This window comes from Naegleria fowleri (genome assembly GCF_008403515.1).
Source record: "Naegleria fowleri strain ATCC 30894 chromosome Unknown tig64, whole genome shotgun sequence".
Taxonomy (NCBI): Eukaryota; Heterolobosea; class Eutetramitea; order Acrasida; family Naegleriidae; genus Naegleria; species Naegleria fowleri.
Window position 1 is genome coordinate 1 of NW_025407996.1, and position 19,834 is coordinate 19,834.

The 19,834-nt window shown below is 37.8% G+C and overlaps 8 protein-coding genes and 1 pseudogene across 9 annotated transcripts; 5 read left to right on the forward strand and 4 right to left on the reverse strand.

The window, feature by feature from the left end:
* FDP41_008748 lies at positions 1-3,372 on the reverse strand (annotated as a pseudogene). Its single transcript has 2 exons — positions 2,137-3,372; positions 860-2,068 (listed from the first exon to the last, which is right to left on the reverse strand). Coding segments are annotated over exons 1-2 (2,445 nt in total).
* Positions 3,373-4,035: 663 nt separating this feature from the next.
* On the reverse strand, positions 4,036-5,352 carry FDP41_008749 (uncharacterized protein; the record flags this gene model as incomplete). The annotated part of the gene is made up of 1 exon (XM_044712635.1): positions 4,036-5,352. The coding sequence occupies one exon, from the start codon at positions 5,350-5,352 to the stop codon at positions 4,036-4,038; it is 1,317 nt and encodes a 438-aa protein (XP_044557611.1).
* A 285-nt stretch (positions 5,353-5,637) lies between these two features.
* FDP41_008750 (uncharacterized protein) lies at positions 5,638-8,182 on the reverse strand (the record flags this gene model as incomplete). Its single annotated transcript, XM_044712637.1, has 6 exons — positions 5,638-5,958; positions 6,138-6,328; positions 6,444-6,504; positions 6,600-6,959; positions 7,051-7,088; positions 7,228-8,182. 6 exons carry the CDS (start codon positions 8,180-8,182, stop codon positions 5,638-5,640), a joined length of 1,926 nt encoding a protein of 641 aa, XP_044557612.1.
* A 291-nt stretch (positions 8,183-8,473) lies between these two features.
* FDP41_008751 (uncharacterized protein) lies at positions 8,474-10,530 on the reverse strand (the record flags this gene model as incomplete). The annotated part of the gene is made up of 2 exons (XM_044712638.1): positions 8,474-9,237; positions 9,480-10,530. The coding sequence occupies 2 exons, from the start codon at positions 10,528-10,530 to the stop codon at positions 8,474-8,476; spliced, it is 1,815 nt and encodes a 604-aa protein (XP_044557613.1).
* Positions 10,531-10,563: 33 nt separating this feature from the next.
* Positions 10,564-11,606, forward strand: FDP41_008752 (uncharacterized protein; the record flags this gene model as incomplete). The annotated part of the gene is made up of 2 exons (XM_044712639.1): positions 10,564-10,736; positions 11,135-11,606. The coding sequence occupies 2 exons, from the start codon at positions 10,564-10,566 to the stop codon at positions 11,604-11,606; spliced, it is 645 nt and encodes a 214-aa protein (XP_044557614.1).
* Positions 11,607-12,095: 489 nt separating this feature from the next.
* Positions 12,096-13,121, forward strand: FDP41_008753 (uncharacterized protein; the record flags this gene model as incomplete). The annotated part of the gene is made up of 1 exon (XM_044712640.1): positions 12,096-13,121. The coding sequence occupies one exon, from the start codon at positions 12,096-12,098 to the stop codon at positions 13,119-13,121; it is 1,026 nt and encodes a 341-aa protein (XP_044557615.1).
* Positions 13,122-13,268: 147 nt separating this feature from the next.
* On the forward strand, positions 13,269-15,704 carry FDP41_008754 (uncharacterized protein; the record flags this gene model as incomplete). Its single annotated transcript, XM_044712641.1, has 1 exon — positions 13,269-15,704. The coding sequence occupies one exon, from the start codon at positions 13,269-13,271 to the stop codon at positions 15,702-15,704; it is 2,436 nt and encodes an 811-aa protein (XP_044557616.1).
* A 500-nt stretch (positions 15,705-16,204) lies between these two features.
* Positions 16,205-17,990, forward strand: FDP41_008755 (uncharacterized protein; the record flags this gene model as incomplete). The annotated part of the gene is made up of 5 exons (XM_044712642.1): positions 16,205-16,289; positions 16,499-16,891; positions 17,021-17,216; positions 17,334-17,839; positions 17,902-17,990. 5 exons carry the CDS (start codon positions 16,205-16,207, stop codon positions 17,988-17,990), a joined length of 1,269 nt encoding a protein of 422 aa, XP_044557617.1.
* Positions 17,991-18,229: 239 nt separating this feature from the next.
* On the forward strand, positions 18,230-18,868 carry FDP41_008756 (uncharacterized protein; the record flags this gene model as incomplete). The annotated part of the gene is made up of 1 exon (XM_044712643.1): positions 18,230-18,868. The coding sequence occupies one exon, from the start codon at positions 18,230-18,232 to the stop codon at positions 18,866-18,868; it is 639 nt and encodes a 212-aa protein (XP_044557618.1).
* Positions 18,869-19,834: the final 966 nt, after the last annotated feature.

A 19,834-nucleotide genomic window follows, 5' to 3' on the forward strand; every position in this document is an offset into this window, starting at 1 on the left:
CTCCAAACCCAAACCCAAACCCAAACCCAAACCCAAACCCAAACCCAAACCCAAACCCAAACCCAAACCCAAACTCCAAACCCAAACCCAAACCCAAACCCAAACCCAAACCCAAACCCAAACCCAAACCCAAACCCAAACCCAAACCCAAACCCAAACCCAAACCCAAACCCAAACCCAAACCCAAACCCAAACCCAAACCCAAACCCAAACCCAAAACCCAAACCCAAACCCAAACCCAAACCCAAACCCAAACCCAAACCCAAACCCAAACCCAAACCCAAACCCAAACCCAAACCCAAACCCAAACCCAAACCCAAACCCAAACCCAAACCCAAACCCAAACCCAAAACCCAAACCCAAACCCAAACCCAAACCCAAACCCAAACCCAAACCCAAACCCAAACCCAAACCCAAACCCAAACCCAAACCCAAACCCAAACCCAAACCCAAACCCAAACCCAAACCCAAACCCAAACCCAAACCCAAACCCAAACCCAAACCCAAACCCAAACCCAAAACCCAAACCCAAACCCAAACCCAAACCCAAACCCAAACCCAAACCCAAACCCAAACCCAAACCCAAACCCAAACCCAAACCCAAACCCAAACCCAAACCCAAACCCAAACCCAAACCCAAACCCAAACCCAAACCCAAACCCAAAACCCAAACCCAAACCCAAACCCAAACCCAAACCCAAACCCAAACCCAAACCCAAACCCAAACCCAAACCCAAACCCAAACCCAAACCCAAACCCAAACCCAAACCCAAACCCAAACCCAAACCCAAACCCAAACCCAAACCCAAACCCAAACCCAAACCCAAACCCAAACCCAAACCCAAACCCAAACCCAAACCCAAACCCAAACCCAAACCCAAACCCAAACCCAAACCCAAACCCAAACCCAAACCCAAACCCAAACCCAAACCCAAACCCAAACCCAAACCCAAACCCAAACCCAAACCCAAACCCAAACCCAAACCCAAACCCAAACCCAAACCCAAACCCAAACCCAAACCCGCAAACCCAAACCCAAACCCAAACCCAAACCCAAACCCAAACCCAAACCCAAACCCAAACCCAAACCCAAACCCAAACCCAAACCCAAACCCAAACCCAAACCCAAACCCAAACCCAAACCCAAACCCAAACCCAAACCCAAACCCAAACCCAAACCCAAACCCAAACCCAAACCCAAACCCAAACCCAAACCCAAACCCAAACCCAAACCCAAACCCAAACCCAAACCCAAACCCAAACCCAAACCCAAACCCAAACCCAAACCCAAACCCAAACCCAAACCCAAACCCAAACCCAAACCCAAACCCAAACCCAAACCCAAACCCAAACCCAAACCCAAACCCAAACCCAAACCCAAACCCAAACCCAAACCCAAACCCAAACCCAAACCCAAACCCAAACCCAAACCCAAACCCAAACCCAAACCCAAACCCAAACCCAAACCCAAACCCAAACCCAAACCCAAACCCAAACCCAAACCCAAACCCAAACCCAAACCCAAACCCAAACCCAAACCCAAACCCAAACCCAAACCCAAACCCAAACCCAAACCCAAACCCAAACCCAAACCCAAACCCAAACCCAAACCCAAACCCAAACCCAAACCCAAACCCAAACCCAAACCCAAACCCAAACCCAAACCCAAACCCAAACCCAAACCCAAACCCAAACCCAAACCCAAACCCAAACCCAAACCCAAACCCAAACCCAAACCCAAACCCAAACCCAAACCCAAACCCAAACCCAAACCCAAACCCAAACCCAAACCCAAACCCAAACCCAAACCCAAACCCAAACCCAAACCCAAACCCAAACCCAAACCCAAACCCAAACCCAAACCCAAACCCAAACCCAAACCCAAACCCAAACCCAAACCCAAACCCAAACCCAAACCCAAACCCAAACCCAAACCCAAACCCAAACCCAAACCCAAACCCAAACCCAAACCCAAACCCAAACCCAAACCCAAACCCAAACCCAAACCCAAACCCAAACCCAAACCCAAACCCAAACCCAAACCCAAACCCAAACCCAAACCCAAACCCTTCCAGTTTTATCTGAACAAATGTTGTTTGCTCCACCCATTGTTTCACAGGCTACAAGGTGACGTACTAAATTCTGATCTTTCATCATTTTCCTGACACTGTAAGCCAATGCAATAGTGACAGCAAGTGGAAGACCCTCAGGAACTGCCACAACAACAATCGTTAAGGCTATTATAAAGTATTTGACAATGTCCACAATATTGTTCTCCTGCCATACGTCGTCAAATACCCCAAGGGTATCAACCCAAGTTTGGGTGTAGATTAGCTTCTTTATCCAATAAGCAAGAATGAGCACAAGTAAGGTTGCCACAGCAAAACCAATTCCAACCTTCCCAACGTTTCTTGCAAGTTTGTCCAGTTTCTCCTCCAGTGGTGTAGAACGTTGCTGATTAGCTTCCTTCAGACTCTGTAAAGTTTTGCCCCACTCAGAATGAACGCCTACACCAGTAACCAACATCTTTCCTGATCCTTCTGCAATGGTGGTACCACTCAATAAGAAGGGCAAATCTGATGTGTTTTTCTTAATTAGATCTGACTCTCCAGTCATGACAGACTCATCTGTTTTGAGGTGGTTTGATTCAACACATAAACCATCAGCTGGTATTCCATCTCCCTGCTCAATTTCTATTAGGTCGCCAACTCTTACATCATCAGTCAAAATGCTAAAATTGTCTCCATCACGAATAACTTTTACGAGTACTTTCTTTGATTCTTTACTTAAGGACTTGAACTTTTTCTCTTTTGAGTAGTCATTGACAGTAACTACAATTGAAACAATAGCAACCGCAATAAAGATAGCAAACGAATCAATCCATCCCAAACGTCTATCTTCTTCACTCTCTGGAAAGGCCAGGCCCAAAACCATCGAAATGAAAGAAAATACCAATAATATAATGTGAGTCTCATCACTAATAGAGTCGAGGAAGATCCTGAACAAACCTCTAGAGGGTGGCTCAGGATAAACATTTTGTCCATAGATCGTTGTCCTCTCTTCGAACTCGATCAAGTTTTTTTTCCACTGAATGCCCTTCTTGAGGTCTGTTTTCAAAATTTTGGTCAGTCCTGATATACCCAAAAATCTTTCGTTCAATATCTTCAAATTATGTGTCTGATGCATTTCAAATAACTCCTCAGCTGTTGCAGAGAACGCTTGCATCTGATCCTTGACAGAGTGGTGGTCGGATGTCATTTCTTGGAAATTGGGAGTGGGAGTTTGCTTGTCAAAAAAACCAATCTCATAAATATCCTTACGGACGAAAAGTACTTCGTTCTTATCGTCGTGAACGAAATTAAACGTTTTCATCTCTATTGACTCTCCTACTCAATATAAATATCAACAGAGAAAACTTTAAGAAGACAGACCCTTTCACGGAATCTTTGCCAGTGGTTGTGGATTTTGTTTTTCTTGAATCTGAAGAATCAACGGGGAGTAATACACAACGACCACATCAGATGAAATAAGGCAACTCCAAAGGGCGCAACTATCTACGGAGTCCTTAACGTGCTTTCGGTTTCGGTTATGGTGTTCAAAATGTCCTTTTTCGTTGGACATAACAAGATTGGAATTGAACCAACCCATGATGGAAGTACCCACCATAGGTAACCAATTCTGTTTGAGGTTTCATGACGGTTGGTATGGATTGTTTGACGTGGTGTGAAACATGCTTCGATTTCAAGACAAAGTAGGTTATAGTAGTCAAAAATCATTCCACATTTGAACAAGCCATAACAATAATTAACTCAGACATCATGATTCCAACTGACAAATCCCTGAACAGCACGATTGAAATCAAAAAATATACAAAATAATCAAAATATAGAATCAATATAGGTTTTATACAATAATATATAATAAAATATAGAATCATAGAATAGAATTCCGAAATTCGTTTAAATTCAAAGATTTCACATTGTTTTCCTGATGAAACGATTTTTTTTACTTTTTCGAAACAATCCAGTTCTGAATTTATCTTCTTGTTTTGTTGGCGCTGAAGCTTTTAATCATCTCAGCCAGATCACTAATAGCATTTTGAATTGCTTCTTGTTTGGTAGTAAATTCTTCAGAACCGTCAAAAACTTTGAGTTGGATTGAATAATATTTGTAATCTCCATACCACAAACATATCCAATGAATGAGAGGGACATTAAGTGAAATGAAAATGAATGTATAAACATTGTTCGTCGATAAGTAGTACCAAAAGACTGAAAGACCAATGATGATAAGAACAATAAAGGCCACCACAATCTTCACAAGCGCTTTCACTTTGGATAATGAGAGATCTGTCTTTCTTCTCTGTTTACTCTCATCAATTCTTTCGAACATTGCATCTCTAATCATATTCAATCCTCGTTCCACCTTTTGATTTCTCACATGTCTATAAAAATCGTGAACAACTTCAAGTGCTTGTCTTTGACTTGTAGTTTTTTTCAAATGCTCCTCAATTCCAGATGCTGTTGGTCTTTCAGAAATGCTGTCACTTGTCATCTTACTCAGTAAATGCTTGAATTGAGGTGATAAAAATGAGTTGCTACAAAGCTCTCTAATCATACATCCCAAGCTATAAATGTCTGCAGCAGTTGGACTTGCCAACTCGGGTGCAGTTTTTGGCGTTCCTTCAATGACACTCTGTTTATCTCTACACAGCGAAAAATCGGAAAGGACAACCTTGATTTTCCATCTTGTAGTATATTCTTCAACAAGAATGTTTTCACTTTTGATGTCGCGGTGAAGGACACCAAGTTCATGAACATAAGATAGAGCTTGCGATAATTGACTTAGAACTTGAATTGCCACAATTTCAGGCATGTTGTTGTTGGGAAACAAGGTTGACAATGATTGTTCATAGTACTTCATCTCCAACCCAATGATTGTTACTTGTCCAGATATCTTCTCCTCGAAAACTTCATTAATCTTTACAATGTGATCGTATTTCAAACTATGTGGCTTCTTTTCATTTTCATACTTCTTCTTGCTGTCTTTTCTCACCATTTTCACGGCAAATATTTCGTCATCTGCTTGTACTTTAAAAACCATTCCATAGGTCCCTGACGCAATAAACTCAATGGAAACCTGACAGTTTGGATATTTTGAGTTGTATTTTCTTTCAAGCAAATCTTGAAGGAGTGACTGATGTTCATTCACATCAAGATCTGCAGAGGAACCATAAGCATAAGATGGCAGTGCTGACGAAAGAATGGGCAATCTATCACTTGCTGGGTCGGTTTTTGACGGTTTAATATTCATTTGGATACCTTGTGAATTGAATTTTTTTTTGTGTTGCATTTTGAAATATGACAAGTGGTTCTTAAAGGAAAGCAATTTTGAATGACGAATAATTATTGCCACTTTTAAATAAATGAGCAAGAGGTCATCAATTTCCAGCCATATGTTGTTTGCGGCCGGTTTGAAAGTTTGTAAACAATGGAACGGCGTTTTGTTCTCAGAGTTAGTTCTTGAAAATCGCTTCATAAATGTTGACATCACATGAATTCACCGCGCAGTCTCATTTTACTGACAAGTAAACATTTTTATGCCCAATCCTCACAAAGCGCATGCATTCACATCACCTCAATACCGATGATGAGTGTGTTGTGTCTGCTGCTGTTTATTTTGATCAACCCATGAAATAATTTCCTTATAAAAGAGAAATCTGAGTTTTTCAGAGCTAAAGGAAGCATCGTCATCGAGTGAAGTAATCTTCTCGGTGGCTCTAATTCTGTTGATCATGGGACTTGATCGAATGAAGGGATGATTGAGGGCATCCTCAAAGGAGATTCGGGTTTCAGGATTCCAAGTCAGGAACCGCTTAAGTAAATCGATCGCTTCCGAAGGAGCAGTGGGGAAAATTTGTGAAAAGTCATAACCTTGAGTGGGGAAATTTTCAAGTAACTGTTATTCATTTCGTGTGAAACATGTTGAAAGAGGTGGACAGTATTGTAGATCATTATATAAACATACACATTATTAATTTTGTTCATATGAGATGTAATAAGATGAAAATGCAACAAGTCATATCAAATGAAAGTAACAATGAAAACCTGATGAGTTATGACATTTCAAAAACATACCCTTAATAATTCTCGTACATGTTGTGGATTACCTTTGAGATCTTGTGGATTGGGTCGACCTAGAAGTGAAGCCATCAAGTTCAGATGTTCGTAATGATTAGGTACTCGAATTTCATTGTCTTTTAAAATCACAAAGAGAGGTCTTCTCTTTGGTTGTGGAGGGAGCATGTACAAGAGTTCAGCAAATATGCCTTTGATATTGAACATGTGCATTAACAAAAACATGGAAAACAATTAGAAGGAGCAGTTGTTGACATACACGTCAGTTTCCACAACCGAGTTATGAATTTATACACAATTACTTACATCCAATGGACCAAGAATCGATTGCCGATGATTGAAAGTCATAATTGAGAACTACTTCAGGCTGGAGTAGTTTTAATTCAAATTGAAAATTGACCATGAGATAATAATTAATATTGTCATTATTAAAAAAGCACACACTCTTTAAGCAATACTTACTGGTCTATAAATTTCTGTCACCACTGCCAAACTTTGTGGATTGGTAATTTGTTGATGTGAAACATCACTCCTACTCATTCCAAAATCACTCAATTTGAGCTGAAAGTTCTGATTAAGCAAAATATTACTTGGTTTCATGTCTCTATGGAGAACTCCAGCACTTTGTAGGAAAAACATGGCACTCAAAAGTTGACCCATAATATCTCGAATATTTTCGACAGAAAAGCTTTGTTTGCATTTACATATATTGGACATAACACGTCCCAAATCCCCTCCGTTCATGCATTCCGAAACGATATACAAATCATTGAATTCTCCAAGTGTGGTACCTGGAATAAAAATGTCAATTAAGGTAACAATCTAAAAACATTATGTTACATTTTGGTTACAAGAAATGTCATGTTGATGAATTCGGAATTGTTTCACATCGATTAATATTATTAATACCTACATTTGGGTGACCTCGCAAATGTTTCATTATTTTAACCTCTATTAGCACATTATCATTCCAAGTGTTTTGCGTGTGTATGTTGGAACATCAGACCATCATGTCAAGTGTGGAAACACAACATCAGAAATGTAACGTTCAATTAAGAACGAATGGAAAAAATTCACAATTATTACTCACCTCTCAACATTCGATAGGCTGCTTTGTCAAACACTTTCGGTACTTTCTTTATGGCGACAATTTGTCCATGTTGTTCCAAGTCTGCGCAAGCAATTACTTGACCATACGCTCCACGTCCCAGAAACACCACTTCTTTTTGCATGTTGTCTGCTGTCATTGTTGTTGAGGAGGAGCACGGAGATGATGATGACGATGATGGAGGCACCATTCTCAACAGTGGTTGATATCGATAGGGCAATGCAAAGTCACATCCTTCAAATTGATAGTGATGATATTGACGCTGATCATTGAGTGGAATGTGCATGATTCGTTCCAGTTGAGTTTGTTCATCATCTATGATGGGTATTGCTATTGTTTGTGGTGGTTGTGGTTCAACAAAATCATAAAGAGTGGTTGCTTGTTGTTCTTGTTGCCGTTGTTGTTGTGCAAAATCACTATTGAATTGCATTAGTATGTGGTTGAGATCATCCAATTCCGATATATTACCATTATTGTGGTTCATGTTGGAACGATGATTCAGATGGAAATCATCCTCGTCGTGATGATTATGATTGGATAAAGCCATTCCCGAGTCCATCATCATGACTCCATCTTGTTCTTCTTCTGAAAATTGGCCAAAACCACTCGATACGATCACCACGGCAGAGTTGTTATTATTGTTCGAAAAGTTAGGGTTCATGTTGTTGTTGTTATTGGAATAATGAGGATATTGTGGAGGCTGCTGTTGAAAACCAGGTCGGAATGTTTGAGAGGAAGATTGTGTCATCAGATGAAACAAGCCTTGATTTTGCAGAGAAGGCTGCTCGAGTGATGAAGAGGTTGCTGGAGGATGCGCCCACGAGGGACATCCAAACATTTTCTCGCTTTCGCCACCTACATGACCATTCGACGTGGAGGAGGAAGAAGACGAAGAGGCCATCATCAATTTTCGTTTGTGTTGGTCTCTGCTGTACATTTTTTTCCTTTCATCATTCGCTCTAATTGGCATTTGCAAACCACGAGCGCATAATGGAAGTTATCGAACGTGAGGATGGATGACTTGTGGTTGAGTGCAAATTTGCGTTTGTTCACCGAGGAATCTATATCTGTGGTTGTGACCGTTGAGAACTCAGTAAAACGGTTGCGGTTTCATATTTGTCCAAATTTGAAGCTTAGCACATAAAAACACCCAAGCGGTGATTATTAGTCAGGCCGTTTTAAGTCCAGCAATTCGCGTATGTGGCGTGCTCCTAATACTGTTAGCACTTTATTCCTTAATAAACGGGTGTTGCAACATTTGTTTGGCTGTGGCTCTTCTCTCAGGCATCATTTCAAGCATAGGCAACAGGAATTGAGAGAATTGTGTGGCTTCCTCTTCTTCCATGCCGTATTGGTCGGTCAATTTCTGTTTTAAGGAAGTGGGCTTGAACTTTTTTATATTCAACATTTCTCCTTTTGAGGCGTTGAAGAATTTGGTCGTCTTGGAACCTCGAGAGAGCAATTCGTGTGGAAAGGGACCCAACAACTCAATCATGAGAGCCAAATGGTCCTCATCACGATTATAGGTTCGACCTGATTGTGGATCGAAGAGGTATTGACCGGTGGCCAACTCAAAGGCCAAACATGCTGCACTCCACATGTCTGCTGCAGAAAAATAGCGAGCACCAAGGATGACTTCGGGAGATCGATATTGACGTGTTTGAATATCGTCAGTGACTTTCTTGTCAGAAAAAACAGAATTTCCAAAATCTGCAATTTTTACACGAATGTTCTCAACATCGATATGATCGGGAGGTGCATTTTCGAGCAATATTTTAAGCTGTTTGGTGGTGGGATCATTTACAGTGTCGTCACAGGCATTAGCTGACCCTTCCTTTTCGATTTTTTCAATTTTCTCTTCCAATTCATGTAGCTCCTGTAGTCGATTCTCGTGTTTGAGTTTTTGTTTCAACTTTTTCAATTGTTTCTTGTTGAGAGTTGAGACATCTCTCTCTTCGAGTGGTACGTCAAAATCTGGCACCTGATAATGGTCTATATATATATATGGATGGGCAGTGTTAAAATTCAAACAAACCACAACAACACGCCCACACATATAAAAGATCAACACAGCAGTATATAAATGTTCATCATGTCAAAATGGTATCCATTGAAATAAATGCAGTAAAATCACCAATTAATTAATAGAATCAAATAAAACAAGAAATAACAATGCACAAGAAGGTAATTGGTTGTGGAAACTGTTGAAACCAATCATATCAATCTAAACATACCCATAATATGTTGAATCTTGTTTGCAGGCTTCACAATCAAAATATTTTCTGGCTTAATGTCGGTATGAATGATTTTGCAATGTGAGTGCAACAAATCGAGACCTTCCAAAACATCCCTCATAATAATTTTCACTAAACTAAGTGGCATTCCCTTATATTCGTATTGCTCGATTAATTTCAATAAATTATGGCCTACCACTTCAAAAACCATGGAGACGTGAGTACCATTAACTCCTCGCACCAAAAAATGGTCAAACATTCCTACCACTCTTAATTTAGAATAGTCAACACTTGTACGTTGTGACAAGTATTGATTATTCACACAATTACTATTCGTTGCTTCATCTTCTACTATATTACATGCTGTTGCTTCTTCTCCTAGAGTCACAACGTGTTCCTGTTGGTTATTATAGTGACTATACAATTCTGAAAATTTCTTCATGACATGATCCAATAATTTAATTTCATCCATGGCTGCATCTGAGAAGTCTTTTTGACTTTTCTGAATTTTCACAGCTCTGAAAATTTTTTCTACCAAATCATAACATAACCAAACGGTGCTAAAATATCCCCAACCCAATTTATGAACAACAATATACCGATCGTTGCCCAATCGATCTCCAATTGCAACCGGATGATAACCTCCTTTTTTATATTCGCTTTTTGGTTCATTTTCAGTATCGGAATAATCATTATCCTTGGGTTGTTGCGAGGATGATGATGAAGTGCTTGTTGTGGAAGCCTTTTTTTGTACTACTTTAACTCCTCCTTTTTTCTCTTTAATTCGTTTCATTAATTGTTGTGCAATGAATGCATCGGAATGGGTATTTGAGGATGAGGAGGAGGATGAAATTGATGAAGTACCAGCGCTGGAATGTTTCTTTTTTGAAGAGCCCGAGGACTGTTGTGTCGTTATTCTTGAACCACTTGGAGATTCCTTTGTGATTGTTGGTTTCAATGGTGATGATGATGCTGTTGCTGTTGGGCGAGATATCCCTGTGCTCTCTATCGGGGTGGGTGGGACCTCCAAAGGGCTTTCTTCAGTGTTCATTTTTTTCATGAAAAAAAAAAGAGCCCTTAAAAAATGACTGACGATCATCCCTCGTTAACCACTAAAATTGCGCACCTTGAAAAATATATTGAATACCTACAATCTACCATGAATGATCTCACTAAAGAAATTAATGATATGATTGAAAAGCAACTGCATGAACCTACTTCTAATCTTAAAATCAATGATAACCCTCCAAATGATGAGTCAGTTATGTCCACTCCAATATTCCCCCAAACACAAATACAAGCACCATCTTCTACACAAACACATACACATACACACACACCACACACACTTACACACAAAAAAAAAAGAACAAATTCCTATGAAGAACAAATACCAAAGCCGTAGATTCAACCAAGAAACAACAACCAATATCAACCTAAACAAGAAAAATCTCTCTTCCAAAGATAACTCGAACCCTAAGGTAAAAAAACCTCAACCAAAAAAACACCAAACCCTACTGCGCAACCAACTTGTACAAAAACAAAGAGGCACTTCAATTTCTCCTCAATCACCTCAAGGCCTCCAAACTTGCGAAGGATCCATGGGTCCCCTCTGAAAGACCATTCATACTCCAAATTGTTCCGTCCTCATCAAGCTCAAGGGACGAAATCATCAAGAACCTCAATACCGCCAAAAGTCAAACAAACTTTAAATACTTTATCTCTGATATGTCTCTCCAAATCACAGAGTTCACCGCTCAACATCTTACTGGAAACGATGAAAACAATATTCTCCATATGATCTCCTGCCTATGCAATTGGCATGAGAAATCTAAAGGTTTAATAGCTATGAGAATTAGTAAACCACCAGACTCAAGCTGCTTCAAAACCACTGTTACAGTTAAGAATTTACAATCACTACAAGAAATCCTCTCTAACACCGAATGGTCTCGCCTCAAAACTTATACTCAACTAGCTGAAGATTCCCGTTTTGAAGTCTTTATCAACCTCTCTACAGATTTTGAAGACCATGAAATCGTAAACGTCGTTAAAGATATCACCACTAAACCAGGAATTACTATTCACCCAAACTCTATCAAAATCGATGAAAAGGCATCTCCTTTTTAATCCTGAAGAATCATATTATAACATCATAGTGTCTCTTAAATCTGATACTGAAGTCGATCGTATCTTAGAAGTGGTCCATCCTATTGAAACCAAGCATGGCAGAATCATCACAAAATCCTTCAAGTCCAAAGCGCAGTTCTTTAAAGAAAAAGCTATCTCCAAATCAAATCAATCAACAGAGAAAGAAAGCTCTAACTTCTCAACTATTACTACTCCAAATAATTATGAAGCAAGATTTACCAGCCTTGAAAAAAGAGTCTCCAATATGGAAAGCAATATATCAAATATTGCTAAAAATATGGAAACTCTAATGCACAGCGTTAAAAGACTCGTCCAAGCTGGGAAGAGAAAGGACATGCATGATGAAGATATTGAATGACTTTTACTATTGCAACCCTTAATGTGAATGGAATCCTTCCAAAGGATCCCAATCAATCAAGTAGATTGGACAAAATCATACGGCTTATGGATATCTATCAACTTAACTTCATGGCAATCCAAGAATCACACATTAACAACTCACAATACACACGCACTTTTCACCAAAACCTCTATCGATATTATTCTTTTCTCAACAATAATAATTCTCATGATGGAACTTTTGTCCTTACCCATCAACGTCACAAAAAGAAAGCTATTCATCAAATCCTTATTCCAGGACGTCTCCAACTATGCACCATCCACATCGGTGGATGCTTATTGAATATATTTAATATTTATAACTACTCTGGAAACAGAAATGAAGAAGAAGAAAATATTTTACTCGAGAAATTATCTGAAACCCTATCAACCCTAAATCACCAACCAATAATAGTGATTGTTGACATGAATTTTAGTTCGGAAGGAAATGCTTACAAAGACACCAAGTGGAAAACATTTATGGACCAACATAACCTAAAAGAAAGAGAAACAATAATTCCATCCTACATCAGAAAATACACATCACAAAACAAAATATTAGAAACAATCTCAAGACCTGACCACCTATTCCACTCGAGTCACATTGAAATAGAACATGAACAAGCTTTACCACTCGTCACAACAAATGACCACATACCAATCATGTTCAAATTTAAATTATTAATTCCAACAACCTGGAAACGAATAATCAGCGATGAGCAAAGTGTTGCAAAAAAACTCGAAGAAATTTTGAAATCTCTTCCCGTCAACAACAGTGAATTGAAAAAACTCAATCATGAGATCAAGAACCAATCTCATAAACCACATCCTATTAAGGGGTTTAAGGAATCTGAAATCATTACCAATTTGAAACAACAGCTCCATAATCTCCATGAACAAAAATTATCCGAAACAACCCAAGATGAATCCACTATCAAAAGATCTATAAAGGAAACAAAGAAGAAACTCAAAGAACAATATAACCTTGAATTTGCGGAATATAGAAAAAAGTTCATAGATTCCATTAATAACAAACACACCAAAGGAATCTACAACTTCGATCACCATCTCAAATACAAGGAAATTGATTGGAATTCAACCAAAATAACAAAATAAGGAGCTGTGAACTACTTTAAAAACAAATTCACCTCAAAACTAGATGACAAAACAGAAATTAAATTTAAACCAGGTGAATCAACAGTTAAAGAAGGACCGTCCAACATTACAATAACTAAAGAAGATGTTACGGACGCGTTGAAAAGAATGAAATCAACAACACAAGGGGTAGATTTCACAACAAAACAGATATTTGAAAATATCAATCCCAATATATTAGCATCAGCATTTAATGACATGATCCAAAATCAAGACATCCCAAAATGCTGGAAACAAGGATGGGTTAAATTAATCGGAAAAAAAGATATAATCACAGACTACAAAGATCTAAGACCAATCACAATCATGAATATTGGATATAGACTCCTATTCAACATTATAACATTCAAACTTAAAGATTGGGCCGAATCAAATATCAACATTAGACAACAAGCATTCACCCAAAATCGAGAAACAACAAATCACTGCATCCTCATACAAGCCCTCATTAACAAATTCAAAAAGAAAGGATTCATTCTAACCAATATAGATATTGCTGCTGCATATGATTCCATTGAACTCAAAATCATTGACATGGCGCTCACCCACTGCAAATTCCCCCAAGAACTTAAAAACTTCATCATTAATGCTTACTCAAATCATCAAATCCAAATAGAATGGAATCATACACTATCAGAAAAATTCATCAAGACAAGAGGAATCCCACAAGGATGTCCTCTAGCTCCTCTAATCTATAACTGCATCTCCCAAATGATTATTGATAAAATTATTGAAAGAGAAAAACTCCCAATCACTCCACAAGATCTAGACATTGATGATATTGCCACACTTTGTTTTGCCGATGATATGTCAATTATCAATTCTAACATTACTCTCCACAACAAAAGACTCAAGAAAATTAACAGATGGTTCAAACAAATATTCCTAGAAATTAATCCATCCAAATCAGTTACAACTTCACTCCCTAAACCAAATGAGGCCTTGATTAACAATACCAAAATTCCAAACCAAGACAACCAAAGAATCCTCGGAGGATATCTTTTTGAATCTAAATTATTTAAGGAAGAACTAGAAAAAAGGAAACATAAGATGATGAATATCCTTAACATCCTCCCAATTAATCTGATTCAACCATATAATCTCAAACAAGTAGTCACATCTAAAACCTTATCCCAAATTACACACCTTGCACGCAGTAATTCAATAAGCCAATCCCAAATAGAATCATTCGACTCTTCAATCAGAAACCAAATCAAAAGAAAACTAAATATTGATGCAAGAACACCTAAAGAATGCCTATACTTACCAAACTACCAAGGAGGAATGGGTATTCCATGCCTTGAAATGATGACTGATATCATAACCCTAAAATCATTAATTAATATCTCATGTCACAATTACCAACTCATGCAAGAAGCGGTAAATGATGCTATCACATCAACATTCAACACCAAAAAATCCAAAAACCTAAATATATTTGAAAACTTCCACCACATAGCAAGGAAGTATGAGCTTAAAGTTGATAACTGCAACTACATACCTCAACTTGTAAATGAAGAATCACTAAAATACCATAAGAAATGTAAAAACTTTGAAGTATGGACTGATGGATCTAAAACTGAACAAGGAACTGGATTTGGTATTATTTTACAATCCAAAAATATAACAACTAGACACAAATTCAAACTTAACCCAATCCATAGCAATAACTTAGCTGAACTACTAAGTATTGTCTACACTCTCCGATTATTACCAACAAAATCAAAAGCAAAAATCTACACAGACAGCGAAATAAGTATCAATTTGCTATCAAACCCTAAATACCGAGGACCATTTCTCCCCCTTAAAACTGAATTTGAATTCCTCAAGAAATCTAAAAACCTACAAATCACCATCATCAAAGTTAAAGGCCACCAAAATAGTGGTAACATTCACGTAGACAAATTAGCCAAAAAGGGATGCACATCAGGAAAATTGATAATTCCTCACAGACAACTTACCCAAAACCAAATTATCCTCAAATCCAATAACCACTGGATTCCAGATATTGCAACATTCATCAAGAACAAACAACTTCAGAAATGGAATGAATCAATAACTTTGAAGAGCAGGAATAAGTTTAACCCTTCTTGCATCTTCCCAACAACATTCAATTTCATGAAGTCAAAGAATATCTCTCCCCAACAAAAATATGCAATCTGGAGAAACATGCACAATGTTCACATGAAAACATTTAAACAACAAACTCACACCTGCCCCAGATGTAATTGCACCGGAACTATTGAACACTATTCCACACGTTGCACATTACTATCGGAGGAAAGAATGTATGCTAAACAACAGATGAAGAGGCTTCTAAACATTGAATTGATTCCCCATGACCGAAATGAAATTCTAACCTCCTCCAAATTCCTTATCGACAGCAGAGGAATCATTCTTAACTCCGACACATATTTTACAAGAAGAAAACAGGACATCATCAAGTACTGGGTAGACATTCAAGCAATTCTATCGCTCTTGATGGGTAGAGCTTTTAATCAATACTGGGAAAACGAAAGACCTGAGGAACCGAAGGGCCAATAAATATTTTTTCAATTTTTTTCATGAAAAAAACACACAAGGAAAAGAGGCAATGACGATGTTGTCTCAAGACATCTTCGTTTTGAATGAATTTCACACAAATTCACATTCAAAAACTTCGTCATACATGCAGAAAATTTGAGCTTGGAAATTCTTGAGTTTGGTTGAATTGAACATGACGATCACATTCGGAAGAAGAAACTTGGTTGTTTCAGGAAATGCATGCAAGGTATTCAGTTTGAAAACTGTGTATCGGAATGACAAATCCAGAACTTGGATTTCATCAATTACTGATTCTTTCAAACATTTAATTTTGAAAAAAATGTTTCGCAACAAATTTTTCTCGTTGTTGTCGTTATCGTTACTTCTCGCTTTATCATTCCTCTTGTTGATTCTTCTCGAGTTCAGTTCGGGACAAACCGCTCTGGATCATCAAGTTACTTATTTGCCTGGTTTTAATGGTGCTATCAAGTTCAAGAGTTATACAGGATATTTAAAGGCTAATGCTACTCGAGGACATTATTTGTTTTATTGGTTTATGGAATCTCAGAATAATCCGGCAACGGATCCGGTGGTTTGGTGGACCAGGTGAGTAATGGAGAGAATTGGTTTCATTTCTAAATTTGGAAATTTATTCATCATCATGTCATGTTTTTGTGATTCAATAATAATAATACGAACTGAATTGCAATGACGGATTTAAAATTTCTTTGGTTCGAATATTGTTTGATTTATTGTTGGTCAATAATTGATGATGACAATTGTCATCCATTTGCATTCGAATTAAATTTCGATAGGTTGTTCCTCCATTGACGGAATGGTCTCTGAGCACGGTCCTTTCGTTGTTTTACAGGATGGAAAAACAGTGGTAGATAATCCTTATGCATGGAACAAGAGAGTGAATATGGTTTTTTTGGAACAACCAATTGGAGTTGGATATAGTTATAGTGACACTCCTGCAGATTATCAAACAATCAATGATGATGTGGCTGCTGCTGATATGAATGGAGCTATTCGCGACTTCTTTACAAGATTTCCACAATATTTGAAGAATGATTTTTACATTGCTGGTGAATCGTATGGTGGAGTTTATGTGCCAACTGCTGCTTTCAGAGTGATTCAAGGAAATCAACAAGGTGAAGTACCAAAGATTAATCTTAAGGGTATCATGGTTGGAAATGGTGTCACAGGTAAGTCTTTCATTTGGTTGAAATAATGCTTTATTATATGATCATAATAATGCATTATTTTAATTTAATATTATGCATTTTGCAAACAATTGAATATTACAAACAATATTGAATATAATCTGTTAAAAGATGCTGAAAGTGATGCCAACTCAGTGCCATTGTTTTACAAGGAACACAGTTTAATTACTGCTGAGGATTATAATAAGGGATTCGTTGCTTGCAAGAGAAATTTCTATGCCAATCAGAATGTGCCAGATTGTTCAAACTTTTTACAATTAGTTTCTTCATCATTGAATCATCTCAATCCTTATTATATTTATGATTCGTAAGTAGTTGTATGAGCAGAATTTTGGGTCGTAAATATGTATCACCATATTCATCACTTAATTGCGATTTTGCTGCGACATGTCACTAATGATTAAATATCACACATTTTTCACAGATGCACTTGGTTAGGTGATAATGGATTAACCAAGAAGAATTCCAAAAATCATCCTCTCTTTGAATTGTACAAGCAACGCCCAAAAACAAAAAAGCCATTCATTGTGGGAGCTGAAAGTGACAGCCCATGTGTTCCTGACCATTCAATCATTTCATACTTTAACAATCCTGCTGTGAGAGCTGCCATTGGAGCCACTCATCCAATTGCCTCACCATCAGGATGGCAAGTTTGTTCCACTTTTATCAATTACACACAAATTTATACAACATTATTGCCATTCTATTCCAAGTTATTGCCAGAAATTAGAATTTTAGCATATTCTGGTGATGTGGACTGTGTATTGAATACATCGGGAACTAAGGCAGGTCTTGACAAGTTAGGGCTTAATGTTTCTCTTCCTTACACAAAGTGGATTCATTACGATGAAAATAATGACATTGTTGTGGATGGATTTATTAGAAAATACTCGAATGGAAAGGGTTTGACATTTGTCACAGTTCGTGGAGGTATGTTTTTTTGATTCTCGATGGGTTGTTACTTATTTTGAAATTTGGGTTTATGAAAAAAGCTGGTCATATGGTACCTCAATATAGACCACAACAAGCACTGAGAATGTTGGACAACTTTTTGAACGACAAATGGATTACTAAAAATTAATTAAATAATTTCCTTATTCATAGCACGATACCAATTATTCGTTCAGTCTCTCAGCCAGCCTTTTAGAGGAAGACATGATAACTTTCTGTCTATGGTTTCTTAATCGGTTTGTTTAATTTTATGGGTTTACACCAAGAGACCACAATTTTGACAGCACCAAACAGAACATGTAACCCTTTATCCGACTTTTCTAGAGACAATTTCCATTTGACAGACGAAATTTCACAACAAACAAAAAAATGTCTAAATTGCAACAACGATTGGATCATCTCGTTAAATCCTATTACGACTCTGATTTGAAAATCACTCACACCAAATATGAGGAAACTTGTGACCGTTTGGGCCTCGCTAAGAAGGATTTCCTTCATGATATCTCTTTGTATCGAGACAAGGTTTCATCACCTAATACTCTCTCCATCTCAATGATTCAAGAGATGGTGCAGCAGGAATACATGAAAATTCTTCCAAAAGAGGAAGCTGAAAATCTCAAAAAACGAAAACAACAGTTGAAAGAAAAGCGAGATTTGAAGAGAAAGAAGGCTTTTCAACAAGATCGAGTTTGTGATAAATGTGGAAATTCTGAATTCTTTTATATTGGAGCCCGAAGTTGTGATAATGGAGAATTGATCTTTCCGAGCGGAAGACAGATTGAAGGGTATTTACCTGTCTTGCCTTCTATTTGTGATTCGGATGGAGTGATGATGTACTTGTGTCTTGAGTGTGGAGTTCCATTTGGATTCAATAGTGCAGAGGTGAAGAGAATTTTGGCAGAAAGGGAGCAGGAACGATATCCTCCAGAACAAGATGATGATGTGGATGAAGATGATGACGAGAATGAAGAGAATAGTGGTGGATCTGAGGAGGAGGATGAGGAATAATAAAGAAACGAATTAAGGAGAATTCGACAAACCAAAGTAGAGCTAACATAAATTTATTGATTAATCGAGGTGTTATCGAGGTAAATTATTGACGAACAGTACGGGAAGATTTACATTTTCTTCGTTGACATAAACACACAGGACATCCAAACTTGTCTCTCTTGAATCCAAATTTGCAATATTTTGCACAGGAGAACTGACGACATGGACGACGTCTGCATTTACATCTTTTTTGACATCCACAACGATCCAACAAGAATCCATGTTTACAATTTCTGATGCAACGGATTGTTTTACATTTTGGCAATACATAGGTCAAACGAGGGAGAGGAGTCACTGAAGTTGCATGGTTTTGATTTGTGGAACCCTGTCGACAGTGGACAGTGAGGACGAGAGACGCCAAGACCACAAGAACAAGCAAGAGGCATTGACGAGAGGCACTGATTGAAATGCTGCAACAGTTTCTACTTGATTTGAAATCCATTGTTTTTTTTGTTTGTTGTTGGAATGAGAGTGTGAATGAATGAGCCGTATGCAATTTCATTACGAATCAAAAAGGCAACTCTCTAAATCAAAAAAGTTCATCATGAGAGTTCTTGGCTCAGTTCTATTTCGAATCTTATCCCAAAACCATTGAACTATGAATGTGTTAACCAACATTCATCTTCTAAATATGGAAAAGAGTAAACTAAGAGTATTTCCTTTTTGAATTTAGATTCACCCAGACCTTTAATAAATGTCAACTATAGCTTCAACAAAGTTCATTTTGGCTGAATGATAGTCATGAACGACAATTTGCGTTATTTTTCTAATGGTTGGTGATATAGAATCACATTTTGAATGAAATGCTTGTGCTGTGAATCCATCTCTGCTTCCACGATATAAAATGAGAACAATTTGCAACATCCAATTTCAGACCTAGGTTTGTGGATATGGAGGAAGCTGCTTTAGAATTCAAAATTGTGC